Below are 23,221 nucleotides of genomic sequence, written 5' to 3'. Positions count from 1 at the left end.
CATTGTGCGTTCCTGCAAACCACCGATATGTTAAATTTTTCTGTTATTACGTAGCGAATACGTTGAAATGTTACGCTTCTTTACATTTCAACAACACTGTGGTATGTGTGGTTAGGTTAAGGCATAAATACGCTTGGTTATGGTTCGGAAAAGATTATGTCTGGGGGGCACGATGCTGGCAGGAAAAGCAGCGACGTCTCGGCAAAAAACCAACACTCTTCGTGACACTATCCCTGCTGATAGGTTGCCATGAAACACCCACATTTGGTGGCTAAAAAGCAGCCGGAAACACAGCAACACCTCGCAAGATCACAACAGTTTTGTTGTTTATTAGTGTCAAACAGTGGTCTGCAACTTGGCAGGTGTCTCCCCTTAGGTGTCACGCTATCCACCATCCCCTCCACCTGTCCATGACAAAGTCAGGCCATATACTACGTCCCTTTAGAAATGTTGATATGGTACGTTTGAAAGATTTAATGTAACATAATTGAAACTTGCAGGAACAGAAAAATTGAGTTCTCTTCAGGCAACGGGTCTGGTTCTACTTCCTGTCAAAAACACTTTCTGTACGGCATACAGGAACTAATGTCTTTACATCCATCCTGAGTTTGTTTGGAAGAAACAGAAGAAGAAGAAAGGGCAAATTAGTGTCAACACAGTGAGCTAACATGAACAGAAAACGTATAACAAGGAGGTATGATCCCGCCGCCACGGATTGATTGACAGGTGTGAGAAGTGCAAAAAGGGCCCTCAACTTACAGTAAGAGATATAACTACGTATCTCTGTAAGTGCGATGCTTGCAATCTTGTTCAACGGCACCTGAACAGGACATGTGGTGCCTGTTTGACCTTCTGACTGTTGCACCGTTTTGATAACAAGAGGGACAATGGATAGACGGACGAGGAGGAAATTGAGAGAAAGAAAGAAGGGCAGAGAGGTCAGCTGGGCAGTTTTCAAGAATTATGTAGTGTGTCTGTGTGTGTGTATGTGTGTGTGTGTGTGTGTGTGTGTGTGTGTGTGTATGTGTGTGTGTGTGTGTGTGTGTGTGTGCGTGTGTGGGTTGGCAGCGCTCCCTCCTGTTTTCTGGGTAATAAAACTAAGTCAACAGCAAAAGCGAAACAACATCAACTAAAGAGAAAGAATGAGCGACTGGCTTACTGTCTGACCCACTGGACCAGAACTGCTCCTCTGTGTGTGTGTGTGTCTGGGTGTGTGTTAGTGTCTGCCCTCCTTGTGGTTTTTGTACGGAAAAACAATCTTCACACAGCACATTAGCCTTTCGGTGGATCAACACAGCCAGCCAGTTTCCATCTAACCCCGTGTTAAGCTAGGAAACTAACTCCCTCAAAGAGCCACAGCGGCCTGGTTTTCCACTACAGGCCGGTCAGGGCCAAACGGGGCCAGCCAGGGCTCACACATCATCCTTGTCTGGAAAACAACATCAAACATATGCATTTCTGCTGCGGACAGACAGTTTATCACCTCAGTTGCCATATCAAGGCTGTGGTCTTCTCCTGACTATTGTGGATAGTCAGGAGAAGTGGTTCAGACTTTGGACCCACCCCCACAAGGCAAACATCACACATACTTGGATACGTGTTACTGGACAAAATTAATCTCTATAAACAGCCGTCTGCATCTGTTGGCAATGGGACAAGATTTTGGTATCGGACATGTTCTGGTTTCCGTTTGTAGCCCCAGTAGAATTCGTCAATGACCTCTGTGATGCATTGGCTGAAATGTAGTCTCAGACCCTGACAGCTGTCATCCAACGCCCAGTTAGCTTTAAATGAACTTTTACAAATGTATATACATTCATAGACATCCATTCATTGTCATCCGCTGATCTGTGGCCAGGTTGCGGGGGCAGCAGGCCAAGCAAAGCACCCTAGACGTCCCTCTTCCTAGCAACCCTTTCCAGCTCCTCCTGGGGGTTCTGGGTCTGGCCGGGGGCCTCCTACCAGTTGGACGTGCCTGGAACACCTCTAACGGGAGGTGCCCAGGAGGCATCCTGATCAGATGCCTGAACCACCTCAACTAACCCCTTTCGGCACAAAGGAGCAGCAGCTCTACTCCGAACTCCCTCCGGATGACCCTATCTCTAAGGCTGAGCCCAGACACCCCACGGAGGACACTCATTTCAGCTTGTGTCATAGATAGATATCTGCTCGGCGTATGGAAGAGGAGGTCTCGGATATCCTTTGGAATATTGGCCCTGGACTGACAGCCCAGAGTCCTGAGATTGGGACAATACGAAACTGACATGAACTCAAAAATTACATTTAGTTATCCCAGGTGTTTGCGTTCCAACATTGCTCTTGCACGCCGTAAAGTTTTTACGACAGCTGGACGGTAAAGGTGTTTCTGAAAATAGGCTTCACCTGCTGTAAATATATCACATGTGAGATCTGAACCGATTAAGATTCGATAAGATTCCTCATCAAAGACCTTATGCTGACCTTGTGACGGACTGAACTGCGACCATTTTGCTGTGAGGTGACACTTCTTAAGAGTTCTGCGTGCAAATGATAAAAAATACGAAGTAAATTTGACCTCACGTTCCCTCGGCTGCTCAAAAAAAGCAAAATATATAATTTCTGTAGCTGTCCCAACATCAAAACCTGACAACACACACAGTAAGTGTGCTGTAGTAAACACGCTGAAGTGGCCTCAGTAAGCCCTACATGACCTGCAGTGGAAAAATGTCCCTTTATACTGAAATAACAGCGGGTGAATCCAAGTTGGGCGCATACACACACATGCAAATACACACAGTGTTGACAGTGGCAGCCAGTTCTTTATTTTCACCCTTCTTACATACCTCTCGCTCTCTGTTCCTCCACTGCTTTAACTCCCTCATTCTCTCCCTCTCTCCGTCCCTCTCCACATTTTCCTCTCCCCTTGTTTTTCCTTTATTTTTTTGGAAACCATCCCTCCATCTCTAAATTTAGGAAAAGGAGAAACACAGGCGGGGAACACGGAGGGTGAGATTGGACAGGAGTAAAAAAAGACATGTGGAGGGATTCGAATTGACATCTGCCTCAATTTAAGTGTCACTTTTAAAGCTGACATCTTCAAGCTGCTTTCTTTCCGTGTGTTTTACACGCAGGCCAGTTTTCCTCTCCCTTAAGGTGCCATCAGTGTGGTAGAGCATGTCAAAGCTACTCTGAGAAAGAGATGTAGTGAAACCAGTCTGCTGCTCCGCGTGCAGCCCTCCTGGCTGTCTCGGTGTGTGTGTGTGTGTGTGTGTGTGTGTGTGTGAGATGGTGAGTCTGTGTCCTGTACTTCTGCTCATCACCAGTAGAGGGCACTGCCAATTCTGACTGAGCTGAAGCCCATCCTGTCCATCCCCTCTTTGCCTCACTCAGTTTTTATCAGCCTCTAAGGTCAAATTTAAAAGAAAGGAAATATGAATAGTGAGGTTTTTTCTACAGGGAGGTGAACACAGACCCAAAGCCATGTTCACTGTATCCCTGTTGTCTTAAGACACCTGAGAGGATTGTTATCAGAGCCAGAAATACTTTATTGATCCCTGAGGGGGCAATGGCTCCTGTTACAGTCACTCTTACATCTAAGCTTAGAGAAACTGTAAGGGATAAGAAGTATGTAAAGGTATGTACATTATGCTTCAATGCATTCACTGGCCACTTTATTAGGTACACCTTGCCAGACGGGCTGGTCTGAGTATTTACTGGGATTTTCACACACAGCCATCCCTAGGGTTTACAGAGGATGGTCCCAACAAGAGAAAATATCCAGTCCAAAATGTCTTGTTGACGCCAGAGGTCAGAGGTCAGAGGTCAGAGGAGAATGGCCAGACTGGTTCAAGATGATAGAAAGGCAACAGGAAGTCAAATAACCACTGGTTCTACAGCAGCAGAAGACCACACCAGGTGCCACTCCTGTCAGCTAACAACAGGAAACTGAGGCTACAGTTCACACAGGCTCACCAAAACTGGACAATAGAAGATTGGAAAAACGTTGCCTGGTCTGATGAGTCTGGATTTCTGCTGCCACATTCAGATGGTAAGGTCATAATTTGGCGTCATGGATCCATCCTGCCTTGTATCAATGCTTCAGGCTGCTGCTGGTGGTGTAATGGTGTGGGGGAGATTTTCTTAGTACCAACTGAGCATGGTTTAAACACCACAGCCTACCTGAGTATTGTTGCTGACCGTGTCCATCCCTTTATGACCACAGTGTACCCATCTTCTGATGGCTACTTCCAGCAGGATAACGCACCATGTCACAAAGCTCACATCATCTCAAACATGACAATGAGTTCACTGTACTCCAATGGCCTCCACAGTCACCAGATCTCAGTCCAATAGAGCACCTTTGGGATGTGCTGGAACGGGAGCAACTGTGTGATGTCATCATGTCAATATGGATCAAAGTCTCTGAGGAATGTTTCCAGCACCTTGTTGAATCTATGACACAAAGAATTAGAAACGGGGTCCAACCTGGTACTAGCAAGGTGTTCCTAATAAAGCGGCCGATGAGTTTATATTGAGTTTATAGCATGGGTCAAAGTTTCTCCTATCAAGTCTGTTTTTACACGGCAATGCCCGCAGATGAGGACCTGCTATGAATTGACCTTTAAGAACAGTGCCTGAGTAAAAGTAATTAGTTGCTTTCCGATACTGACGTACTTCCAAAATGTCCTGCAAGCAAAGTGTTTCGTACATAAACATTAAAAAAACATGAAATGTCAAGTAGATTAAATTGTAGCGATGAATCACATCCTCTTGTGTTTGTATGTAAATCCCCAATTAGTGACTGCGGGCTTATTTAGTGGAGCAATAAGGACATTATTTCCCTTTAAAACACAACGGAGTGAAACCTTAAGGTTCAGATAATGTTGTGGATGTTAAAGAAAATAAGTTTAAGTTGGTCTTGACTGCTGTTAACATGCTTTCAGATCAATCATAAGCTGAAATAATATGATTCAGCCTCGTATGTGACTCTTGCTGTAACACTAACTTCACCTGGCTGCTCTGACCTCTACATCTAAAGCCAACAAAGCAAATCCTCTTCTGATTCCAGGTGATGATAGAAGCAGGGAGAGACGTGTGGACTGCTTGTTTGACTAAGAGAAAGGAATAAGAAGTATTTTAAAAAAGGATGGATGAAGGGGCAGGGAGAGACGGGAAGAGGTGGGAGTACAGAGAGAGAGAGAGAGAGAGAGAGAGAGAGAGAAGGAGGGAAAGGAGGGCAGAGAGAAGAATAAAGGAGTCTTTACATGTCTGTGGAACCAGCAGCTCGCAGCACTTTCACATAATTTAAGACATATGGACGTTATTAGGACGACCGTGTCTGTGTGTGTGTGCGACAGTGTGTGTGTGTGTGTGTGTGTGTGTCTTTAAGCCTGTGTCTTTGCGCTGCAGGCTACAGAAGACAGTCACGTTTTTGTGGTGCAGCAAAATGACTGAACAATCCCCCCACCACCTCCTCCACCCCCGGCCTGTGTGGAACTTGGAACATCCCAGAGTGACGCTGCATAAAAAACTGTGCTTGATTGGCAGCCAGGCCGTGTAGGGAGATACCATATGCATGTGTGTTTGTCTGACCTGTAGTTACCTTTCAGAGTCTCCCGTCCGCCTGCACACACACACACACACACACACACACACACACACACACACACACACACATAAAGCGACTGACTGACTCGCTGGTCCTACAGTAGCTCAACCCTGCTCCGACTTTATGAATGTCTGTGTGTGTGTGTGTGTGTGTGTGTGTGTGTGTGTGTAGGACTAAGCAAAGCACTCGCCCAAATTGACCAATTATGCATAATCCAGTGCAGACGGGTTAAATGGCTAAATTCACAGTGTTACACAACCTCCTCTGGCTTAACGAATATTTCCCTGATGATTCTGAAACATGTTTGTCTAGTTTTCAAGGCGAGTGATCTACAAACTAGCCAACAGCTGGCTCAGTCACAGATAAACACTTGAGTCATGGATGCAAACCACTGAAGTGAGCAGCTGATTGATTGGAAACTAATTCACTCTTCAAACGACTGATTAACCAAAGAATTAGCATCCAATTTACCGATGAAGGAGCCCATAAAATGAACCAACGGCCACGTAACCAACTAAATCTTTAACAGACGGTAAAACAGCTCCCTTAAACTGACCACATAACCACGAGAGTAATTTACTTAATAACTCTATGTATGACAAATGGACTAAGTAATCAGTGAAATTACTCAAATGACTCACCTGATGTAACCAACCGACGCATTTCTGCCAGATCTGGCGATGAAGGGTGTCTCAACACTTTCTATTCTGTTCCTATGGAGAGCAGAAGCAGTTGCGCAGTGCATGGCGGGAGTGTTGTAGTGAGTTCGAAGTAGGGGTTGTGGTGTGTATCCTGGTCGCAGGATTTATACTCCTGTGTCAAATCAACATCAAATCTGTGGTGTAGGCTCTACATAGGTGTGTACCACTACGTTGTAGCCCGCCCCAAAAAGTAACTAAACGCTGTGGTGTTGTAGACCTGTGAAACAATAAATTGTGAAGCCCCCACAAAACAGTATTTTAAGTCTTGTGTGTGATTTATCCTGGCTTCACATGAGCAGCGGAAATCTCTGTTAGCTGCTAGGCTAATTTATACAATGTAAAATGCCGTACGCGTGTGCTAATAACGTTAGAAAACATGTTTAGTATAAGACAACTGTTTTGTCGGTGAAGCTTGTGAGTTAAAATGAAGCTGAATTTTGTAACATCACCTTTATTAGATGTTGCTGTTGTCCCTGGCTAATTTATACAATGTAAAATGCCATAGGCTTGTGCTAATAACGTTAGCATGTTGTATATGTGGGGAGAATGTGTCCAGATAAAGACAAGTGTTTGTGAATGCTGCCAGTTATAGTGAAGAACTTGCAACTACCAACTATAAACTGTATATCTGCCTTTAGACTAGTTTCAACTTAATGCAGCTGCGTCTGTCCATCATGATGCGCCTGGCTCACAAAACCTGGACCAAGCTGTCAAACTAGGCGGTGTAGTTCTAAAACAAAACAAGATTCAGCAGTGGCGCTGCGTATCTCTTGCTTCAAATGTTTTCAGAAACATATTCTGCTTGACTGTTTAGCTGGAATAACAGAAAGTTTAAAAGCAAGCCGCCACATTGCTTCCATGTGTGGAACAGTAAGCAGAGAACCAGTTAAGTGCAGTCCATGATTGGTCCAGTAGAGAACTGGAACCCACATACTTTGTTAGTGAGTGCGCCCATCAAGCAGTTGAGTGGAGCAGTGCTTCCTCTGTAGGATAAGGATACTTTGACATGCGGACAGGAGGAGCTGGGGATCCAACCGCTGATCTTCAGATTTGTAGACGACTCACTCTAGCTTCAGAGCCACAGCCATGGCATTCGTTCTCTGTATGTATTTGTTCATGTTTTACAAGAGGTTTAGTCTGAGGCACGCCGGACATTGGCGGATACGCACGGTGGATCGGAATTGGTATCGGAAAGGAAAAGATGATCGGAACATCTAGACTCCTCGCTAGATCTGGTGGAAATGCGTTGCAAGTAACCAACTTGGTGACGAACAAATAAGACAGAGAAGTACTTGTTTGGGTGTAACAATGGCAACCCTCCTGGAATAATCGATGTAGTTTTGAAAATACTGACAGACAGTTTACAGCTGCATCATTCCTCCAAGTTTTATCCACACCTAACTGACCCTGCTCAATCGACGAGCCAACAGTGGCAAATCAAACACACATCCACATCAACTTTTCCTACACGCTATCTAAAATTGACTGCCAAGCAAACAAAAGCACAGCCACGACAGCCTCTTCCCCAGACTGTTTTGAGGTCAGATAGTGTATGTAATCCCCTGTGGTTGGGGTTGGAGAGCAGGTCATGTAAGCTGATCTGTGACCAGTGGCTCCAGGGTGCGGCAGCAGAGGAAATGTAGCACTGCTAAAGTCTCTGAGCGCCCTGTGATCTGCGCTAACCACTCCCTAACACACACAGCATATACATATATTTATATATATGTATATGTGCCCATGCATACAACGTAATTCACACATGCACACAGCACCAGCTCAGTAGACTATTGTTCATTCATTCTGAGGGCGACGGACGGACGGAGGGAGGGTTTGGAGGAATGATGAGAGAGAGGGAGTGAGGGAAGAGGGCAATGGAGGAGAAAGAAAATGAGAGGAAAATGAGGTAGAGGACAAAATAAGAGTACAAGTGCCCAACTGATGGTTTGGTGGCTAAAACATCGACCTCAGGAACCACATGTACCCTCACTGGCCTGGGCTCAAATCCCACTAGAAGCTCCCGTCTTCCCTCTCAGCCACCGCTATGTGTAAGTGAAAAGAAGCAGGAACACTTTGTCTTTATAGCCATGTTATTTCAGTGTATAAAACATATTACAAATACACAATAAAGTCATTTTCTTTACGCATTATGGGATTTAAAAGCTATACATCCTGTGTGAACACGCTATGGTGCAGTCATGCTGGTTAATTCTGGACAGACGCCACTTTAAAAACGTCTTCTAGGAGATTTAGCGTGTAATGATGCAACATTCCATCAAACTTATTCAAAAGTGAAGTCTTTATTATGTTGAGCAAAGTTTAGTTTATTGGCATGGTTATAAAAAGCACAAGAACCCACAACAGTAAAATAAGTTGAGACAAACCACGGACAAGATGCAATAGAGTTTGTGCAGGTTAGAAAATAAAGAGGGAGCTAAAAGGAAATAAAGAAATACAGCGATTACATGCAAACGTTCGACCAACATCTCAACTAGCATCTCTAAAACGATTGCAAGGCAAGTTAGACAAACATTTATCTCTAATATAAAGCGTTCTTCTCCAAATGTTACAGCTTCATTTCACTGGGCAGAAAATGCAAACCATGTGTGCCCGACAACGTGCTGCATTTCCTCCTGCGATTACTGATCAAATAAAACCTAGTGTTGTAACTTGTATTGAACCTAATGTGAAGAATTAGTCATCCAGGCTGCGGTGTTTTAAAACATCGCTAGAAAGTGCAACTGTTGCCCTTCGTCACTGAAAAGCTGACGTTTCGCCCGAGCAGCAGTGATATGAGCCATTCTCTTCTACATTTAGACCAAATTGTGACTGTTCAGAGAGCTCAAAAGGTTAAATGCACAAGAGTGTTATTTATCTAAATAGAGCTAAGTGTTAGTGACTGATTCATATTAATATAAAAGCCCTATTCTAACCCAGTCCGCTCACTTTTCTCCTCTCCTCTCCAATGCTCTCCACTTCTAAATCATTTCCAAGACTGTTTTAAGGGCAGTTTTGGAGGTTAAATCAGATGGAATGTTATTTGTCCAAACAACACTGACGACTGGTGACTGATTCATACTAAGAAATACTACAAGCAGCCAGGAAAGACTTAACTCTTCCCCCCCTCCTCTCTCCTGCTCTTTCTGCCCGTCATTCTACTTCTGCTGACTACAGGGGAAAACCTCCACAATGTATAAGTCTCTGTGAAGAGGGAGGGAGATGAATAAGGAATGGGCATCACATGAAAATGAATAAGAAGGAACACACGATGGAAAGTCCTGTCTAGGTATAATTCAAGAGAGAGACGAAGGGGATTAATGGATAGAAATTGTTGAGGAGATGTGACAGGAGAGAGACAGAGGGGAATGTTAGGAACACTATACAAGGATGAAGTATGCAAAATTTCAAGAGAGCCACGGGCATTGAGTTAAAGCCTCGTAAAGTTTTTACACTGTTGCAGTAGGTGAAATACCATCAACATTGTGTTGGTTTGTCTGTCACAGAAATGTGAAAGTATTACCTGATGATGGGAACTACATGATAACTGACATTTTAAGGTGACGTTGGCACATTTTCAGTCGTGGTTGCAGAGACAATAACCGGATATTTTTGAGGCAACATCAGCACATTTCTGGCAGTGATTGTGGTGACACCAACTGGGCATTTTTTAAGGTGCAACAGCACATTTTCAGTAATGGTTGTGGCAACAACAATCAGGATTTTTTTAAGGTGACCTTGGTGCTTTTCAAGCAGAGCTTGTGGCGACAACAACCACACATTTTTTAAAGTGCAGTGGCACATCTCCAGCTGTGGTTGTGGTGACAACAACCAGGTATTTTTGAGGCAACATCAGCACATATCTGGCGGTGGTTGTGGTGACACCAACTTGACATTTTTTAAGGTGACCTTGGTGCTTTACCAGTGGAGGTTGTGGCGACAACAACCACATATGTTTTAAGGTGCATTGGCACGTTTTCAGTAGTGGTTGTGGCAACAGCAAACGGGTGTTTTTTAAGGTGACCTTGGTGCTTTTCCAGTAGAGCTTCTGGCGACAACAACAGCATATTTCTTAAGGTGCAGTGGCACATTTCCAACTGTGGTTGTAGCAACAACACAAGTGTCTCTTTTAAGCCAAAAAAAAGATCTTTTCCATACTCCAACCAACTTTTTTGTGCCTACACATAACCACATGCGTCTTAAAGTCAGTAGTATTTATCCTAAAGGCAGCATGGATATATGTACCAAATATCACAGCAATCCACCAAATATTTATTAAAATATTTCAGTCTGGACCAATGGGGTGGAAAGACAGACATGCCCAACAGTGATATCCAATGAGCCACACCCCTAGCGTGGCTAAAAATAACATATATATTTCAGTCATGCAAATATTTGATTGGATTAAATTTGTAGGTGTGGTTAAAGTATTATAAATGTAAATATTACAGCAGAATAAACAGTCAGGATTATCCACACTAAGAGGGTTCCTAAGGACAGTCTGCTTCGGTGTGTCTTTGTACGTACTGGAATTACTATATACAGCCTTTTTGCTTAATCAGTGCTTTTGTCCTCTGTTTGGACTTGCAGTGGTTCAAACAAATTTCTGTATGCTTGCTGTCTGTGTGCCAAGTCATACGATTTATGAGCATCTAATGAAAATCCATGTTGATCTTTATCTGTCTGTATATTATGTGTCATGAACAGACACGTGCAGTCAAATTCTGCTCTGTAGATGACACTATATATATCTTATTCTCTCTCCAGGTGTTTGCCAAAGTGTTCAGCCATGAGGCCTTGGAGTCCTACCTCCCGAAAATCCAGCAGGTCATCCAGGAGAGTCTCAGAGTATGGAGCTCCAACCCTGAGCCCATCAACGTCTACAGGTAGGGGTCAGATCCTAGTGTGGAAACACATTCACAAGAGATAGGAATGTCATGGTAATTGTGCCAAGAGGATTTTTGCTACAAGAAGAAACACAACCTAAAGAAAAAAAAATACATGATTGAGTTGGATTATTGACAGCTTATCACTAAAGGCAGAAAGAAACAATTTTATTATGAGAAGATCAGCTCATCGTAAAAATACATCAATCACTGCAGCAATAAAAAAAAAAAATCCCAGTTGTCTTTCAAACAAAAGAAAAAAAGAAGAAAGTCTTCAGGTGCACGAGGCATCATGGGTAAAAGCATTGTCATCTGAGGTGGAAATGATAATTATTTGTTTCGACACATAAATTCTGTTGCAGGTTAGCGTAAGTTGGAGAGGCCACTATCATTTTCTATGGCAATAAAGCGACACATCATCAGCGTAACATCTAATCCGCAATGTCGCATGAGACAAAAAAGAAGTTGTGGATCAAGAACAGTCATTAAGAAGGGGTGTAAACGCAAGTGAGGTTCATCATTGGATGTAACTGAGGTTCTAATTGGTTGTCTGTCCCCAGGGAGAGCCAGAGGTTGTCGTTTACCATGGCGGTGAGGGTGCTGCTGGGATTCAGGGTGTCAGAAGAGGAGATGAGGCATCTGTTCGCAACCTTCCAGGACTTTGTTGACAACCTGTTCAGCCTGCCTATAGACCTGCCGTTTAGCGGCTACAGGAAGGTATGTATGGGCACCCTTGACTCCTTCAAGGCGCCAAACTTTATACTTAAAAAAAAAAACCTTGAGTTTTACCATGATTTTATCAAATGATGAGTTGTTTGCCTCTATTTTCTATTAATTTGTGCCCCAAAAACAAAACTATTCCCTTTATGCTACATTGCACTTGCTAGAAAATGTATTTTGCTTACTAATGCAGACCTCCAGTGCATAATAAGCACTTAATTCACCCCGTTTTGAGTCATCAACATCACAAGAGGAGAATAAACTGATTTGAAAATATTTGGGTGCTTGGGCACATAAAACATGGGTATTTGTTTAAATCAATGGGCTCCTTTGAAAGACATTTACGATTTATGGTGTTCATTTTCGTTTGCATGTGTTTGCAGGGTATCCGTGCAAGAGACACCCTGCAGAAAAGTATAGAGAAGGCCATCAGAGAGAAGCCGCTGTGCTCCCAGGGGAAGGATTACAGCGACGCGCTGGACGTCCTGATGGAGAGCGCCAAAGAGAACGGCACCGAGCTCACCATGCAGGAACTCAAGGTAACACACCTACGCACAAAAATCACCTGAGCGGGAAGAAAGGTGCGCAAACATGTACTGGCACCAGACACCAGATGCACAAAAAAACATCACACGTGGGAACGTTAACACATACAGAACAGATACACACCAGCTCTGATGTGTGTGTGTTCAAACACACACAAAGTCACACATAAAGAACACACTCAGTGTTTACCTAGCAAAGTGCTGGCAAAGGAAACCTGTCTTGGCTGACTGAGCTTGTACACATCAACAATTATCATAATTTCTCCAACAAATCATCTTGGCATCATAAGCTATGACTTATGATACACATCTTTATGTAAATATGACTGCAGGGATGCTAACGCTGGTGCCCATAGGCTGAAAGTAACAGTACAAGACACACACACACACACACACACACACGGACAGGCACACCCTCTATTTACCTATTAAAGTAATACTGAGGAATTCTGTGGAAACTCAACTCTCTCTGCCTCTCTCTCGCGCTCTGTGGTTTCTGGGTTAAGTCCAGGGCCAAAAATAAGTCAACACTCCCCTTGCTAGGGGTCTGAAAGAGGCCTCCTGTGCGCGCACACTCACACACACATACAGTATATAAATACACACACAAAGTGAACTGGGGAGCCCCTGTCGCAGAGGCCCAGGCTGAAGCACTCTCCTGCAGTTTTCTGACGCACGCATATATAACACACACACACACACACACACACACACACACACACACACACATAGGGTGAGGCAGAGATGTATTTTGACACAGATGGCAGATGAGAGGTTTATAATAAGAGTCGTGCTGCCCAGCCTCTGTGTTACTTATTCCACTACCTTAATAATGGGCCCAGCACGGTGCGCTAAATGTTGTTATTGGATATGAACTTCAGATTTCCAAACACGCTACTTTTAGGAATCAAGAACTGCATACTTTTGTTATGTATTGGCTTTTGACATTTTTTCTGGGCCTTGTGTTACCAAAAAAAAAAAAAAAAGGGCGAGCTTGAGGTGTGGGGTAGTGGATTCGTGCCCAAAGTAACGTTGAGGTACCAGGCTAGTCACAGTTTGGCTCAATAATTACTGACAAAAAGATATCACATTTTGAGAAGAAATCAAAATGCCACTGACAACAACAAATCTGTTTCCTTCAGTCATAAATTGTGTATTTTGTATTGCTACCACCTCAAAAACAGTATTCATGGCTATGGTTGGACATTTGGCTAATGTTCACCCTCACCCTTCGGCACATAATGCTACCATCTATATTTCCATTCTCCGGACCCTCTATTCAAGTGACAAGCAATTAGCCCATCAGAAGCTGAAGCACAAACCAGTTGGCGTTCCCACAAAGTAAAGACAGATCAACTCAAACGCCCTCAGTGCAGTTCTGAACTCAGTGTAACTTTGTCCTCACGCTAAAATTAAACTTTACTTTCCATATCAGTGACTGGGTTTTCCCAGCTCTGGCTGAGTAGTGAATAGTGGCAGTGAGAGGTATGTAGCTTGTTTAGAAGCTGCCTGTAGAGTAAAGTTTGACATTTTCTAAACCCTTTGTGGAGAAGAGTCAAACTACAGTTTTATCTGTGGTTGCAAGATGATCAACAAAATGGCAAAGAAAAAAGAATCTGGCTTCTCATATCGTTTGCCTTTTGAAATATTGCCTGATTTTATCCCTTTAGGATCTAAAACATCTGAATATGAATCACTCATTAGCAACTTGCAACAAACCAAACAGTATTGGGAACCAGTACACTAATGACACCATCTTGCCTCTCTGTCACCCCTCAGGAATCAACCATCGAGCTGATCTTTGCTGCCTTCGCCACCACAGCCAGCGCCAGCACCTCACTCATCATGCAGCTCCTCCGCCACCCTCCCGTCCTGGAGCGCCTGAGGGAGGAGCTCAGAGCCAGGGGTCTGCTCCACAATGGCTGCCTCTGCCCTGAAGGAGAACTGAGGCTGGACACCATCGTGAGCCTCAAGTACCTGGATTGTGTCATCAAGGAGGTGCTGAGACTCTTCACACCTGTCTCAGGGGCCTACCGAACCGCCATGCAGACCTTCGAACTTGATGTGAGTAGCCAAGTAATAGATCCCAACTGAATACTGTAGCTATTTAACTGTTTATATTTCTTTAAAATCTTTATTTATGGCTCTCATCATGCGGAAAAATGATGAAGACGTTTTGTATTTTCTGATCAAGGACTGATTGAATAATAACACTCAAAGGCAGGTTTCAACTTCGTCTTTTTTTCTATAGGCCGAATTATTGTGACAATTCTGTCACTTCTGGGTAGACAACTGGCAATTGATTTTAATGGTGGAGCTATGTGAATTTGGCAAACATGTTTACTACTGTTTTCATTTTCAGCTGCAACTGTAGCATTTAAGTACTGAAAATAAAATGACACAAGCCGTTGGTCTGTCCCAGATCTCCTCCCTTTTCAGACGCTGAGTCTAGAGCTGTCTTTAAGCATGTCTGCTCTTTGCAAATTAAATCCTTCTCTGCTGTTTGTTACCCGGCACCCCCTTCCAAATCAAGACTTAACCGTTTCCTCTTGATATTCAAGCTGTTCCTCGCTTCCATTTGCTCAGCACAGTTAGACTGTATTTACATGATGCAAGGGTTTTCTACCCGGTTCCTGGAAACAAAAATTGTGATTTGGTTTATATAATGGCAGTTATATTCATTAGGATTAAGAACATAGTGCGATCAATCTACAAGAAACTACCTAAAAAAGGTAGTCAAGGTCTCAACAAATTAAGACCACCTCATTTATGAACTGCCATCACAAGCCAGACACGCAAGAGCTAGAACATGATTTTTTGTGACTTCTGATTCAATTAAATCCAATTTTAAAAGCCCAATTTCACAAATCACAATTTGCCCCAGAGGGCTTCACAGCATACATCATCCCCTCTGTTCTCATCATCCCCTCAAAAAACCCTTAAACAAAGAAAAAAAAAATGGTAGAAACACAACCGAGGAGGGATCCCTCTTCCAGGACGGACAGACAAGCATTAGATGACATGTGTTGTTTCTACATCTCAAATCTTACAAGCTCTTGTGCAACATCCTTTCCGGAATTGATTAAACCAATGAAATCTTCTTACAGTTGTGACTGCATCTACAAAATGCCCACTGGCTTAATTTCTGTGTTTCTGTCTCCAGGGTGTCCAGATTCCAAAGGGCTGGAGTGTGATGTACAGCATCCGAGACACCCACGACACCGCAGCTGTGTTCAAGGATGTGGACGCCTTCGACCCTGACCGCTTCAGCCAGGAGCGGGGAGAAGACAAAGAAGGACGCTTCCACTACCTTCCCTTTGGCGGCGGTGTCCGGTCCTGCCTGGGCAAGCAGCTCGCCACTCTCTTCCTTCGCATCCTGGCTATTGAGCTTGCCTGCACCAGCCGTTTCGAGCTGGCCACCCGGCAGTTCCCCCGCGTGGTCACGGTACCCGTGGTTCACCCTGTCGATGGGCTGAAGGTCAAGTTCTACGGCTTGGACTCCAACCAGAACGAGATCATGGCCAAGACGGAAGAGCTGCTGGGAGCGACTGTTTGAAGGCCACAGGGTTGACGAGTAGGTGGGCGGGGGGGGTGAGTGATCGAAGAAGTCTTTAGGGAGAAGATTGAAGGAAGGAAAGAAAGAATTTCAGAGTTATTTTTTCTTCTCCACCTTTGCTCTGCCAAGTTGGAGGTTCCTTTTCAGACTAAAAGAAAAGCAGAAGTCTTCGTCTCTTGTTACATCTGATGATGATCGGGACTTTCCTCTGAGAAAGGAAGAAGCTGCCAAAAAAAGTTCTTAATTATGCTCTATTCTGTGTATTTTTTTAAAGAAATATACAAACAAAATGTATGTACAAAAAAGCTATGTAATATAATTTGAAAGAGAATGTGGGTAGTGCACAATGGGAGAAAGCAAAGTATGGTGGTACTTAGGTGAAATGAAGTGTTGATATTAGAAAAGTAAAGATGGTTGTGTAAGGAAGGTGAGATGGATGAAACAGGGTATAGGATGAAAGAATATGATATTTTAGCATTTTGCTTGTGCTTAATCAAATGCAGTGAACCATTTCAGTTGTCTAGCAGGGTAAAAGACATGGATATATAGAGTGATAGTCCTAGATTTTCTGGTCAAATTTGGTAAATCTTGAACGAGAATTCTTCACGGCGCCACTCGGATTCAATTTATGCTTTCTACTTGTTTGAAAGAAGATTTGAAAGAATGGCATACATCAGTGGTGGCGTTGTGTTTACCATCAACGGTCCATCGAGATTCATTTGTTTGCTAGCTTCCAGATGCAGTCAAAAGGATCATAGCACATTGGATAGCATGCTGTGGCACAGACAGTGTTACTGAGTTTGTCAGATTGGCTCTGCACCATTTCTTCGAGCCAACTGTATCATGATGCAGTAAAATTTGACCTCCTTTCCTGTTTTCTTTCCCACAAAGCTGCCTCTACACTCACAGATTTTTAACTCAACAGCTTCCATATTGCTTTCATTCATAAAGTACAGTATAATAAGCTTCACTTCACAGACAACCAACATTACAAAAATAAACAATAGAAAAGACAAAAGGTTAAGAACCGGAAAGCTTTTATTCAAGTGATCTTGGTGCTTGAGTAAAAGAAACTGCAAGGAAAAAGATATAGAAGCTATGTCATACTGCCATCTTGTTGTCTTTATCTCAAGCGAAATCGCATTCTTCTCAAGTCTCTGCTACCAACTGGTTGCCCAAAAGCATTGACTCAAAATACTGCCCATAGCACATCACAGTAACCTTGCTGATGTGTGAACTCAGGTGCAGAGTAGACATTGTGGTGAGTAATAGTTCAGCCTTTGCTTTTTGATATTTAACTCCGACTGACTGCACATAAATAATGTCATGTCCTCACAGTTGTAGTTTCAGAGTTGGACCATTTACTTTTTGAAAAGTTATCAATTACTGCGCCTTCTTTCATGAAAACAAAAAGATAGAAGGTGTTTCCGGTAGCTCTGGCTCTCACTTGACACATTACCTTCTGCAACCATTTTGTATCCCCCCCATGGTACAAAAGGTTCCCAATTGGCATCCCATAAGATAAAAGTCACTGAATCAAAGTCAATAAGTAATAAGGTCCGGGTCTGCTTTGTAAACTCTTTGAACCTGTGCTTTGATACATAAACTACACTTTTAAGTTGCATTGAGATTGTACTCTCTTAGACGGTGACGTTATCCCGCAATGAGGATACGATAACGAACTTGCTTGCATGAAGCGGCGAGACTTCCTGAGCTGGAAGAAGAGAAAAGACAGAGGGATAAGGTGGAGATGGAGAGGAGAAGACCTACATAAATGCTGCTTGAGTGTTGCTCTGTCATTCTGTGTTTTGTTATTTTTGTGTGCTGTTGTTATTATCCCGTCTCCTTGGGGCAGCCATTTTGAGTTGTGTGGAGAAGGTGACAATTTGTCTTGCTGCTCCTCCAATCAACGCTAAGAATGCAAAACAATTTAAATTCCATGGTTTAAGCAACTTTATGAGCTATAAGAGATTTATTGTATGAGGTGATTGCACAATCAGAACTCTGAGAGCTTTGTGTGTTCCATAATCGGAGAGGAAGACGTCCTTCTTGTCTCCCATATATGGAAAGCATCTGCGATCGAACTCTGGGACTCGTTAGCGGAACTCTTGGACATTCGAGAATCCCTGGAAAGAGTTCTAAGTTCCGAACTGAAGCTTGAGAGAGAAGGACCAATGAGGTTTCAGGGGAGGGCAGAGTCACAGTCAGAGGGCTTTTCTTATTGGATGATCCAGTTGTCCAATAGCATTCCAGATGGATTCTGCCTGTGCTAGACATTGTTCACTCTTTCTACCAACCACACCACTGATTTCTTCATGATTAAAAAAAAAATATATATATATATATATAAAAATAGATTTTTTTGCTGCTTTTCTTGTGTACATTTTCTAATTGAGAGTTCTAGATTGCAATAGTTTGTATCAAGTGAGATTTGCTACATCTTTCCCCTATATATATATATATACATATATATATATATATATATATATATATATATATGATTTGCATTTTGTGAAAGCAAAAAGCATTAATAGATTGTAGTGTATATTAATTTGTACAATATCCCTTTCTTTAGCAAGCCATGGGGAAAATCAGCTATTTACGTCTACTAATAACCTAATATTAATGTTATTGTACGATTAATATTGTTGTTATAAGATATTTGAAATGCTATTTTTTATTCTATTACAGATTTAGAGTTTTTAGCCTAAATGAGAAGGTCTTTGGTAAATATTGGATGTATTTAGAATGTTATGTATTTCAGTTATATTGTAAACAGTGTTTAAAAATGTTAATATTGTTGATTTGATTACTGTAATAATTATTATTTGTTTTGTTATTCAGACTTATTATCACTGCATTTTATTTGATATTAATTATGGAAAACAGAAAGCACTTGCGAGGTATGTCTATTTTTTAAGTGCCATGCGACTACACTTCCCCTCCCTCTCACCTGTTGGTTTCTCTGAACCTGTCTTATGTCATTCTGTACATAATATTTGTATTTCTTTTTACAGGAAAAAAATGTTCATTTAGTTTAAATATGAATGTCTTGTTCTACTTTCTTCCTTTCCTTTTTTGTTACCGTGATTGTTAAATGTACTCCTGTAATAAACTATAAAGAAAAAGATCTGAACAGAGATTTTTGTTTCCTTCCCCTTCTTATAGATAGTGAAAGAGAAACACTATGAGGCTTTAAATATGCTTCTGCTTTTGGCATAGTAACAGGCCCCTTTTACACTGCTTCTTCAAGGTGGGAATTTTCTGCCATTATTCCACCTCGCCACGCTGTGTAAAAAGTACAATCGCAGAATAAAGGGCATAGAGCTGTCTCGCCTTTAAGCAGACATCAAACGTAGTGACATTGCTGAAACAATGTCTGTACAAGCAGGACAGCCGGCATGACAGGATCATTGACAGCATTGGTGTGTTGTTTTGACAATGTGTTAGGTGCGTGACTCGCCGCTGGGAGATTTAAAAAGTAGCCGGTAGCAGTTAGCAGCTAACTCAAAGAAGCAAAGGAGGACGAGATCAGCTGCCATATAACAAGGAAGATAAATGTTTATTGTTGCCATGTTATTGCGCTGCTGACATGTACGTTTTTTGTCACACCAGGGGCTGATGCTATTGTGCTACATGTCATGCCCGTTGCGCCTCTTTTGCTTACGAGATGCCGGCATGCTGTCTAAAATCACACACTGAGGCGACATGTGCTGCCGTTGTTTAGTTCTGTGTAAAAATGCAAAGGAGGCATAAAGGATGGACTTCATAGTGGCCATATAGCACAATCTCTGTGTAAAAAGGGCTACAGTCTAGCAGCTGTACAAAAACTAGAGTGACTTGGCAACATCTGTACAGCAGCTTGACAACAGCAGATTGATTCAAAGCGCAGCAAACAATAGCAACACAGATTCTACAGTCACCATTACCTTGTGTCATGGCTGTTGAGACGGCCTTCTCAGAAAGTAAAAACACAAAAAGCTCTTAAAGCAGTGAAGATCAAGATATTCAAGCATGCTTTACCAGAATTGGTAAAGCATGCATAAAATTCAAGTGTGAACGCAACTTTGTGTGTTTTATTAAACCACATGAAGTATGTGCACAAGCACATCCAGCATGCAAATCAACCAGATGGCAGGCAGCCTGCATATGCTAACGAGCTCGGAGCACTGGAAGCACTGCCATGTAAATCAGAATGTTCAGAAAACTTGTGGATGGGGAACAAGTGAGTCCAGGTGCCTTCTGTCAGCTTATATAAACTGTTAATATGTGCCATTCCATCAACAGCACTTTTTATAACACACTCGCCTGTTAAGGCCAGCACTTTGTTGAGATATTCATGCAACACCTGCACATGACAACTACAGTACTGATAATTCATGGTTACAGTTAGGCAGCTAAAACACTGTGTTGAGCTGAAAACACACCAGCGACAGATGACCATGCAAAGTTATTACTACTTTTATTGAAAGATCTGTACTTCCTCCACCTTTGCACTACCTTAAAATCATGTGTTGTCAGCCCCAAATAAAACTTGATTTCTCAACTGAAGAGCCGATCTCAGGAGCGATGACTGACCAGGCAATATCTTTTTGGTCAGTGTCTTTACAATGACAGGATTGTGGGTTAAATTCAGTTTCACTTTCACTGCGTCTGGCATTATGCTCTGTCTGTGCCCAGAATGAGCTCTGAGCCCCGAGATTGTGGAGCTAACAGCGCTCCTAATGACTGCTCCAGTTCCAAAAGTAGAAAATCAATATGTGGTGGCAAATGCTGATATTGTGGCCGGCTGCCCGAAACAATAAATGTGTGGGGAACCCTTAAGTATTGGTATCATATCACAAAGATTGTTTTTTCCCGTCCTTAGAACTCACACTTGCATTGGCTCATTCATTCATGCTTATTAATCACTGGTTTATTCATTATCTGTTGGTGACTACAGTCAATTCATATTCAAGCACGGTCATTAACCGCTCACTCCCGACCATTACTCTGCAGATAGCTGCCACACCTCCCTCCATGATCCCCAACCTCCTCCTTATGTATGTGCTGCACTTTGAGTATTGCTGACTTTACTGTGAGCAGAATCCTCATTGCACATCATTTTATAAAAATAAGATCAAAGACGACCACAGACTTGATTGAATCTTATTGACAATAGCTCTGCCTATTGCTTTATCTATTAAAAAGACATCAGGAAGTTTCTTGTCTTTTTGTTCTTGTAAATGCTAACCTCTTTGTTATTGAACTCTACAAAATGAGCTTAACAATGGAGCTAAATTCCCGTCATGTGGGGAACGCACAAAAACTGGTGTTCTGGTTTAGACTCTGCACACTTACTGACTGATGTCTCAATGCCTCTATATCTGTTTTTAGTCCCCAGCCAGCAGATCACTGTGGTCTGTGAACATCAAGAAGAAACCGGCTGTGATGTTCGCCGAGAGTTTTCCTTTAGCTTGATGGAAGACAGAAACAGAGACAAAGAAAAGAGAGAAAGCTTTTACAATGAGCACAGATGTAAAACTACACACACTTCAAAGACATCGTTTGAGAGTGTGCGCACGCACACACACACACACACACACACACACACACACACAAACACACACACGGACATAGACAAAGAAATACACACAAATGCCTGGAAGGAAATAACTGATAATATAGTATATAGAGTATTTACTATTTGACATGAATGTAAAATATGACTGAAAGAAACACTGGCTAAACAATTTATGCACACACACACACACACACACACACACACACAGAGACACACACACACACACACACACACACACACACACACACACACACACACACACACACACAGCTTGTGGGAAGAACAAGGAGTTCATTTCTGTTTGTTTTTAGTTTTGCCGCCAGGAGAGACTGTTTGCAACACTAAGTACTCCAAGATGAACCACTTCAAGGGAACCAAGAGAGTGTGTGTTTGTATGTGTGGCCATAAATTGATGGTTTTCATGAATGGACTGAAGTTCTGTGATCACTAACTGAGCAGACTCTTTTTATGGTTTTGACTGTTTCAGTATATTCTCAATTTTCATTTCTGTTGAATGAGTGCACTGCATCGGAACTTTCTCACTGGACAACTTGCTTCAAATAGTAACATTAAGGGTAAAATTCAACTTATTAAACATAATCAACCTTCTCTAATCTTATGTTGCTCCTATAATTTCCAAAACTAGACACCTGAGGGTAGGGCTGGGCGATATTGGCCTTTCAGCAACAGTACGGGATTTTTAAGCAATAACAATACTCAATATATCTTGGCATTTTAAATTCTCCCCTGAACTACTGTTGACTACTAAAATGCTAAACTACTAAATAAACTACAGTTACAATAAAGTTAAATAAGGTACAGATATAGTAAAGGTAAATAAAGTACAGTCAAATGAAGTTCTGTTATAATAAAGTTTAAAAAAAGTACTGTTACATCAAAGTTAAGCAAGGTACTGCTACAATAAAGTGCTGTTACAATTAAAGTAAATAAAGTATTGTTATAATAAAGTTAAATAAAATACTGTCATAATAAAGTTAAAGTACTGTTACAATAAAAGTATATAAATTACTGTTATAATGAAGTTAAAAAAATGTACTGTTACAATAAAGTTAAATAAAGTATTGTTACAACAAAGGCTAGGGTGCCGCTACACTAATGTAAAAAAAACAAAAAAAACATAATGAAATAAATAAATAAATAAACAATAATAATAATAATAATAATAATGATAAAGTTAAATAAGTACTGTAACAATAAAGTTAGATAATACACTGTTACAACAAAGTTAAATAAGGTACAGTTATAGTAAAGGTAAGTAAAGTACAGTCAAATGAAGTTCTGTTACAATAAAGTTTTAATAAGTATAAGTATATAAATTACTGTTATAATGAAGTTAAATAAAATCCTGTAATAATAAAGTTAAATAAAGCACTGCTAAGTTAAATAAAGTATTGTTACAACAAATTTTAATAAAGTCGTTATAATAAAGTTAAATAATGTACTGTTACAAAAAAGTAAAATAAAGTATTGTTACAATAAAATTAAATAAAGTCCTGTTATAATAAAGTTAAATTATGTACTGTTACAACAAAGTCAAGCAAGGTACTGCTACAATAAAGTGCTGTTACAATAAAAGTTAATAAAGTATTTTTATAACGTTAAATACAATACTGTTATAATAAAGTTAAATAATGTACTGTTACAATAA

The 23,221-nt window shown here is 41.6% G+C and overlaps 1 protein-coding gene across 1 annotated transcript in view; it reads left to right on the top strand.

Annotated features, from left to right (window-relative positions):
• Window positions 1–19,111, top strand: part of LOC125884433 (cytochrome P450 26B1) — a 43,862-nt gene extending 24,751 nt beyond the window's left edge. The window contains exons 3-7 of the mRNA XM_049569386.1: window positions 11,050–11,168; window positions 11,729–11,885; window positions 12,272–12,427; window positions 14,213–14,497; window positions 15,597–19,111. Coding sequence (XP_049425343.1) covers window positions 11,050–11,168; window positions 11,729–11,885; window positions 12,272–12,427; window positions 14,213–14,497; window positions 15,597–15,989 — 1,110 coding nt within the window. The 3' untranslated portion in view covers window positions 15,990–19,111. The remainder of the gene's footprint in view (window positions 1–11,049; window positions 11,169–11,728; window positions 11,886–12,271; window positions 12,428–14,212; window positions 14,498–15,596) is intronic.
• The last annotated feature ends 4,110 nt before the right edge of the window (window positions 19,112–23,221 follow it).

Source organism: Epinephelus fuscoguttatus, linkage group LG23 (assembly GCF_011397635.1).
Source record: "Epinephelus fuscoguttatus linkage group LG23, E.fuscoguttatus.final_Chr_v1".
Taxonomy (NCBI): domain Eukaryota; kingdom Metazoa; phylum Chordata; class Actinopteri; order Perciformes; family Serranidae; genus Epinephelus; species Epinephelus fuscoguttatus.
The sequence above is the reverse complement of the archived record's forward strand: the minus strand, read 5'-3'. Positions and strand labels throughout refer to the sequence as shown.